The sequence below is a fragment of the Mya arenaria genome, chromosome 10 (genome assembly GCF_026914265.1).
Source record: "Mya arenaria isolate MELC-2E11 chromosome 10, ASM2691426v1".
Taxonomy (NCBI): Eukaryota; Metazoa; Mollusca; class Bivalvia; order Myida; family Myidae; genus Mya; species Mya arenaria.
In genome coordinates this window covers 7,582,285-7,590,936 of record NC_069131.1, presented here as the reverse complement: position 1 = coordinate 7,590,936, position 8,652 = coordinate 7,582,285, and the positions used below count along the sequence as shown (strand labels likewise).

General features: G+C 34.4%; 1 protein-coding gene across 1 annotated transcript; it reads right to left on the bottom strand.

Annotated features, from left to right (window-relative positions):
• Positions 1–866: 866 nt before the first annotated feature.
• LOC128205036 (cytochrome P450 2D28-like) lies at positions 867–6,888 on the bottom strand. Its single transcript, XM_052906436.1, has 6 exons — positions 6,305–6,888; positions 3,710–3,922; positions 3,209–3,344; positions 2,517–2,782; positions 2,099–2,226; positions 867–1,317 (listed from the first exon to the last, which is right to left on the bottom strand). The coding sequence occupies exons 1-6, from the start codon at positions 6,863–6,865 to the stop codon at positions 1,092–1,094; spliced, it is 1,530 nt and encodes a 509-aa protein (XP_052762396.1). The 5' UTR covers positions 6,866–6,888; the 3' UTR covers positions 867–1,091.
• Between the last annotated feature and the right edge of the window lie 1,764 nt (positions 6,889–8,652).

Sequence of the window (8,652 nt, the reverse complement as noted above, 5' to 3'; positions counted from 1 at the left end):
AAAAAAAATAAATAGTGTTCACAATAATAAAGCACGCTACTAGTGTACAATGACACGATCCTCTCCGTACCCCACTTGCTTATCGAATGATTTCCCAAATCAGCACATAACCCGATACTTGTAATTTCCTCGAGGAAAATGTAAAACTTATATAAACTACAGTACCCTACAAAATCTACCTCACAACCGAATTTTACATTATCAATTCCGATAATAAATACATATATATGAGTATTCAATTATATACTTTTTGCATGGATCAAATCTTTGAATAACACCTTTATGACCTTATTGTTACAATTTGTTATATTAAAGGGAAACATCATACAAATTTTGTATTGAAGTATATGGCAAACTTATCAAAATGTTTCTCATGTAATATTATGTTTTTTTAAAAAGACTCTCGGTGAAAACTTTACAAAAAATCAAATTTAACATTCTGTTATTTTTAAATAGACCTTTACCAAGTAATAATGAGTTGTATAAATAATCGATAGATAACCTTTAGTGAGTCTTAAAACATGTTGTGACGCCATAACTATAACAATATTGGATACATTTATGAGCACATTATTTTCATGATGTACACCTTTATACTTGTATTTAAAACATTTTAATTAAAATATGTAATAAAACAACGAAACACAAATAACAATACATTATATTTTCAAAAGAAATGTGATTGACAAACATTCAGATTTATACGACCAACCATGGCCTATTCTGAAGCACGGCGATTTTAAAGTACAAAACACACAATGATAGAGAAAATATTGAGGGATTCGCATTTTGTAGGATAGTAAAATAATTTATATGTCAAAGCATTTGATGAAAAGTCATAGCAATACAATTAAATGTATTAAAAGAAGCAGAACATAGGGGCAGGAGGATAGCGATAACCAAAGCAAACACAGGTGTTTGGTTGAACTAATTCTTGAAGTTATCCATCGAAAACTATAATATTATTGACAAAATGTCAACAATAGTCAATAAACAATATTTATTCAAATGTTCATGAACTTTAATTGTAAATCCAAATGTATTTTATATACTACTAAAATATTCAGAAATTGTAATGTTTCATTTTACGTTCAGTTCCATTCTCTTTTCTCAATGCGACACAGGTAGGGTTTGGGCCGCAGTGTTAATTCAATGTCAAAATTCTCCAGGTGTCGAGGATCATAGTCCCGCAGTGGCTGGTCCTTTGGAGGACAGAAACTCCAGTTGCGTAGCAGAGTCGCCACGTACAGGAAATAGCGAGCGCGGGCGAACGGTTCCGCAAGACAGGCGCGTTTGCCAATTCCGAATGGCATCCAGCTGAAAATGGAATAATATATATTATATTAAAACATACTTTTAGATGTATATATGCCTATTTCACAAAATGTGCGTGAAACAAAATTGGCTTAAATCATTTCAATCTAAAGGGAAAAGAGTAATATCAATAAAATAACAGCACTAACTTTATGAATATATTTGTAATAACTTATCTTCTATTGCACATTTGAAACATTTTCGGGTCTTTAATTTTACTGGGGCCGATAACCAAAGGGTGTACTTTATTTGCAAGTCAGATATCTTAATACAAACGTTCACTGTCTTAAACGAGGGGACCATCAATGGATACCAGATCTACAGACAAACGTACATTGATTCATACATGTGGTCATATGGTACATGATCTACTGAGAAACGAACCTTTTCCATACGGTTGATCCTTTTGTATTAAATTTGCAGACAAATATTTCACATTCAATACAGGCGACTCCTGTTACCAGATTTACAGACAAATGTACCCTTTTCTTTTTAGATGGTTCCTTGGTTCCAGAGGTTCAGGAAAATAAACATTATTCTATACTGGTGGTCCTTCCACGCGTTCAAGATTTACAGTAAAAAGTACCTTGTTCTATTCGGTTGATTCCTTGGTTTCAAATTTACCTAAGAACGAATCTCGTCTTATACGGATGATTTCTGGTATCAGATCTGCATACCTAATTTCCATGTTCTTTACGGGTGCTCCCTTGGAACCCGATCTACAGAAACACGTTCCTTAATATATACGGGTGGTCCTTGGTACCAGATCCTTAGGCAAACCTACCTTGTTCTATATTGGTGGTCTCTTGGTAACAACACACCATTTTGGTCGATGAAACGTTCTGGCCGAAATTTCCAGGGATCTCCCCAAATTGTTTCGTCATGATGCAGTTTCCACACATTAGAAATTATCTACAAGGATCTTAAAGTCTACAGTTATGTTTATCTTGCATTTTAAGAAATGTATTTAAGTAGAGACTTATGACAGTAATAACATGACTAACGGTAATTGCTGACTATCTTTTTATGAAAAATAATAATGTAACTGTATGGCAGCTTTTTGGAAAACAAACACACATGGAATGTATCCAATAGTTTATATTTTTCAAATAATCATAATGTAACATCATTAGTTTAATTCAAACTAAACGTTATAGTATTCTTATAACAGTTTACAAATTCTACAAGCAAATATATCTTACTATCGTTCCTTCATTTATTGTGTACCCTTTATACTCGACATCCTTTCTGGACACACGGGTTAGAAGCATTGGGGTGACGAGCAGCAAACGATGGGTCTCTAACTCAAGGGCTTCCATGAGTGGTGACTTGGCCTTGTCTCCACTTCTGACTGCTTCGCCCTGTTTTGTTATTGCCTGCAGTGCCTTGGCCAGGCGGTCTTGGAACTCGGGATGGTGAAGAAGGAGGAATATGGTAGAGCTCAGGATGGACCACGTCGTGGTTATTCCTGGATAAAAGAAGAATATAATAATGTAATAATGTCACTGGAAGCCATTAAGCAAACACGACAACTTCAGGAAACTAAACACAACTTGGTTGAAAAGGAAAGGAAATGGTCGCTACAAATATTGGGACTCTAAGCATAAAGGCTTTCTTTTCCTTATTTTTTATTGGTTTCAACAAGTATGATGCAGAAATCCGCAAACATTTTTAATAATCGGGATACGATTGTTAAAGTTCGGATATCCTTTTAAAAAGATATGTAAACGTATTACTGTAAGAATCTAGCTTTGTTTATATCTTTACTGTGCTTAGGTCACATTGCTTGCGCCCGGATTTTCAGCATCGATATAGCAAATACATATGCATGTACGGTGTTAAAACGCTTCATTTACAATACGCCTTTTATAAGCAAAATCTTGAAATACTACACCTGCTATGACCGTTTCCATTATGTTACATATAACTCTTTCGTCTGTGAGGACGACGTCACCCTTCGCTTTCTCCTCTTCTTGGGCATCAAACAACACGTCGCAGATACCACGCGGCTTTCCAGGGATGTGGGTTTTCTAATATTGGCAGAAAAAAACACTCAATCAACCACATTAAATTACAAATAGCTAAAATAAATTCGACTTGATTTTTGTAAAGTATTCTGCATTTACTTGTATCAGAGTCAATATGTCTGAAATAGGAACGATTTGAAAAAGGTAAGCTCATTCAACTTTCAATAATAAAATGCAGAGTTTAAAGAATTTATGAATAATTATATGTATAATAACAATGTTTTGTGTTTAAGAACAGAGAAAAAAGCAATGTTTTAAATAAAACTAAGCACGAGTAATTAAGCAAAGCACGAGCAAACAATGCGATTATTTTATTAATATCTGCAACAAAGAGAATTGGTATGTATTGACCTAATTCGTGCGAATACCTTCTGTGCAACAAAGTAGTGTTTAATGAGTTTCGCTTTGCTGTCGTTAAGGCGCTGCCAATTGCGTTTGTATGTCCCAGGCAAGAAGCGGAGCAACGGTAGGAACATCAGAACGGCGCTACGGGCATTGTCCATGAAGTATATATTTGAGTCGACGAAGTTCCAGAACATGTCCTCATCTTCGTCCCCTTCCGGTATCACCTCGCCAGAAAGCTGTTTGGCAAAGGTCAAATATAGTTGGGATTCGACTAGGTTGTACATCATGACTATAAAATGATATATTTAATGTTTTTTAACTTACTTAATTGAGACATTGATATACAGGGACAATCCAAAACAAAAACCTGCAAATTACCTACCAGATTTTGTTTGTGTTATCAAAACTATTATAATGACCATGAATTACTTCCGATATACAGTACTGTTCTGAACAAAATATGGTTCTGATTCATAAGAAAAAAACGTAAATAGTTCGTGTATTAAAACGGCAGTACTCGACACACGGCTCTTACATGATGCAGAACCAAAACATACAAAGGCATTGTACAGTAGTTTTCACGTTTTCTTCGCTTTGGGCTTTCGGTGCCGTTGGATATATCCCTATGTTCATTTCCTGGCATTCATTTCTTCTAAACATTCCTTTCCAATTGTCTTGGGTTTTGGATTGCTTAACACTGTTGGCGCTTTTTTCTACTCTAATCTAGTTTGGAAGTTGTTTTAAAATGTTGCATCGTCATTAAATCATTTCCAATTAATGCGATGGTTTCTTATTTTCTCTACCTTTTAAAAACAGATGATTTACACATAAATCAATATTTCAATATAGTGTGCTGTATTTCTATTGCTAGATATGCATATGGATATATTATAATGAATTGTCATAATTGCAAAACACATACAAGTCACATATCATGAAATGAGCTCATATTAAACACTACGTACTCGTCCAAAAATGTGTTCATAAACTATCAGGTTAGTAAATGAAAATATTAAAAAAAAAAAGACATTATCGTTTTGCTTAAACAAAAATAAGTGATTTTAAGGCTCAATCAAGGCACTTTTAGAATATGGTGATCGTTCCTAAGAACACGATTCAACACAAACCGTAATATATCTTTATCAATCATGTGCAAGTCGTCAACAATGCATCTCGCCAAGCCGACAGGGAGACAGCTCGACCCGACAAATTTAAAACTTTTTTTAACCTTTGTTAATTCGCCTTTTCGCTCCGATACCCCATCACTGTAAACTATGCAATTGCTGAAAGTGTGGACAAGAATACTTAGATAATTGGATACTAAGGTATTGTCTGATAACATTTGGCAAAATATGTGTCTAACTTATCAAATTAAAATATCAAAAAGTGCGTTGTCCAGAATATGTCATTGTCAGTATTTGTGGTTAGAATAAAACAATATATTGGCATAGCTTCTTGGAAAGCACTGCTTTTTAATTCAATATTGGTATGAATCGTTAGTTTAAACATATTTTATTGACATAAAATACACAGCATGTTAATAGCATATTCCTATTCATTATGAATCTAATCAATGTTTTTATACTGTTTACAATTATTCTAGATAAAATTGACATACTCGAAGATTGAAACAGGTAGGAAGAATCAATTATGATCTCCATTATTACTTCATTCGTGTTCGTTAATGTGTATGTAACTGTTGAATATCGCAGGGCGAATGCGAAAAGGTTCAAAGTGGTATTTAACAAAGAAGAAGATAGAACCTTTTCGCTTTCACTCCTCGATGTGCATTTAAGAATTGTTTGACTTGATATATTGCATTGACGTTTGGGTTTTGCCTTGCCTTTTAACATGGTTTATATTTCGAATACTTGGTTTGTTTCTGTAGTAATTATTTTATTGCCTTCGTAACATACACCTGGTCATGTTGATGGCGGACGGTGTAGGGGCTTGACAAGAACGTCAGAGTAGATACATTCGGATAATGTAAGTCTAAGTCTTAATCGCGGTCAAACAAAGATATTTTGTTTTACTTTGATTTCATATAAGTCACTTTAGGTTACTAACCACGTTTCAAAATATTGGTCATTTCATTTCGTACTATTAAACATTTCACATATAGTAATTGATAAATAAAAAAATAATAATTTTTTACTATTGTGAATTTGTTTCATTTTAGTATGTTGATAATTTGCAAACGTGTAAGGCCATTGATGTGATATACAGGATACAAGGTGAGGTAAAAAGGCAGTTGTTGTTCACTTGTATACAATAGTGATATACGGATAACGACTTCAACTTCGCTCGTGTACCATCCGTAAAATGTGTGTGGTTGAGCTTATAAAATGGCTTTCTATGGGTAATAAAAAGCCTGGCACAATTTGGGGCTGTCCAACATTTAATGATGAGTCGAGGAGATCTAACTGAAACACTATTTGAAGCAAATGGTGTTTAAAACCACACATAGTTCAAACTTCTACACCTACTACCAAGTGTTATGAATATTACAAAAAAAAAAAATTCTTTTTTCGAAAAGCCATCCTCCATAAACGATACTCTTTATTTTGTTTTCGTACAAATAACTCAATAAATTGATTTCAATTAAGATATTGACTTACTGCAATAGAGACGACATTCGACAGCGACCTTTGCAGGAGCGCCATCATATCAGCTTCATCGCCCCTCATCCTGATCTTTTCCATTTTCTCATTGAGATTTCCAAGCTCGGAGAAAATTTTATTCTCAAACATATCTATCCCGTCTTCTCCGTAGAAGTGTAGCCCTTTGACCATATATTTCCTCATAGTGTTGTGTACATGGCTGTAACCTTCTTTGTAGAAGGCCGTTCCCTGGCTGCCATAATGACCATACTCGCCGCAGAACGTCGGTCCACGGTCGTTAGTAAAGGCTTTAAGATGCTTGTCCATAATAACTTCTCTCATAACTTTCTCGGAGTTTAAAATCAAATAATCGATACCAAACATATTCACCACAAAAAAGTCCCCATATTCGTTAGCCAGTTCATTCAATTTCTTGAGTAAATTTTGTGAGTTAAACTCCAGACCTTTCCCTACGATTGGAAGACCTTTTGGACCGGGTGCTTTCTTAACAGAATAATTTGATCTTTTGAAAATCCAGTATGTTGCTAATAAAACGAAAATGAAGTATAACACAAGCATTTTGAGTGTATAGTTCGATTATGTAGTTGTCATCCTCAGACAAGCATTATTTCTATCATTGATTAGTTGCAAAATGAGGAGTAGTTGTCTATTTTAAACTTTCAAATTCACTCTTATGATAATGAGTAATGCATACATAGTCACGGTTTATTTATTTTTTTACTTAAACTGCTCTATGTTAAATAACCTTTACATTTGTCTGGTTTATGATCTTCGTTGCAGTAGCGATAATTTGCTTGCCTTACTGCATTGAAATCACGTGCGAATAGTTTCGAATTAATTATGATATTAGTGTTTAGTCGTGTTACTAAAGTATACTGATATAAAGTTTTCTATATCGACTGATTTGATGCAACATAAATTATGAGGTGAATTGACATTTTTGATAATCTACACTGAAAACTACACGGAAAGGTCCAGTAGTCGAAAATTAAAATATAAACCATGTTTATGGACACAAGGTAATGTGCAAAACAGTATTTAGCCGCACAAAACAAAAGCAACAAACCGTGATCGAACACACATTTTCAAAGTATTTTATTTAAAACTGTATGCGTTTTGGATAATTACATGAAATAAATTAGATGACAATAGAAACAAATGCTGGACGAAATCTGCACAGGTCTGTTATATCTTAAAAACATAGTAAATAAAATTACAGTGTATGGTAAAAGTGATTACATTTTATGCATCATTGTACAACTGGGGTGCTTTAATAATTCGACAGCACAGCCATGCATCTCTGATTATTTATATTGTGGATGAACATTATATCGGTACAGCCAAATACGTTATTCGAGAATTGGGTGTCAATAGTTATAAGATAGTTTACAAGGTTTGTGAAATAACTTAAGTATGCTAAATAACTCTGGCACGATCTTGCTCGAGAGAATATAGTCTTGTGATGTAGGAGTAATTGGAGTGCACATTTCCGGCTTGCCGCCCCACAACGATGCTCACATAAGCCCAGGCCCGGGGTCGAGCCTGGGTCGCAGTAATGGTATGCACTTCACCCTTCTATATGCTAAAATCTAAACTTGTATTTAAATGTAATGACTTTTTCATGTGTGCTGTTGCTTTCTCCTGAGTATTCAAAATTACAGGACTCCTAAGTCTCCTAAGTATGATCAGTTATTACATATTTAATGGTACGGGCCAAAACGGCATTGAACGAGGAACACAAACGTAAAAATACCACACACACACACACACACACACACACACACACGCGCGCGCGCGCGCATCGAAATAGCTTTATCGATAGAAGAAAGAGAAATTGCATGTATTTATGCCATTTAGAACAGGATTGTGCATTTATGTGCATGGGGACTGACAAATACACACCTAATACTAATGACTCTGGTGATATAAGGTGAGTCGCCATTTTCAAAATAGCTAAAAATGTGTGTTAAGTCAGTTTGATATATATATTAGAATTGGCTGAGAATTCTTGACGAAATAAGTTAGTCTACATACTATCATTTTGTTAAGATATAGCTGGTAGACATTGTAAAATCTCGAATTTTAATGTTTAACAGATGTTGATCCAAAATTAATGTGAGCATAATAATAAATCTTTGAAAATGTAAACGAGCATGAAAGGTATGTGTTACATAAAATGCACGGCATGTTCTCTAAACTGCATATCGATCATTCAATCGAACGTATACATAGCTTGAATGGTAGAAGCAGTTACATGTTAAGAAACATAGTCGAAAATGCATCGAGCAAAACCGAATCTTTAACAAAAGTGAAACAGAAAAAAGTAAATACAAAAATTGCCCATA

What these genes read in the sequence shown, in the direction of transcription:
- LOC128205036 (XM_052906436.1), bottom strand. Translation starts at nt 6,865, where the DNA reads ATGCTTGTGTTATACTTCATTTTCGTTTTATTAGCAACATACTGGATT. An exon ending in CGAATGTCGTCTCTATTGCA is followed by an intron (nt 3,923 to 6,304) that starts GTAAGTCAATAT and finishes TTTGCCAAACAG; the next exon opens with CTTTCTGGCGAGGTGATACC. An exon ending in AATGGAAACGGTCATAGCAG is followed by an intron (nt 2,783 to 3,208) that starts GTGTAGTATTTC and finishes TCTTTTATCCAG; the next exon opens with GAATAACCACGACGTGGTCC.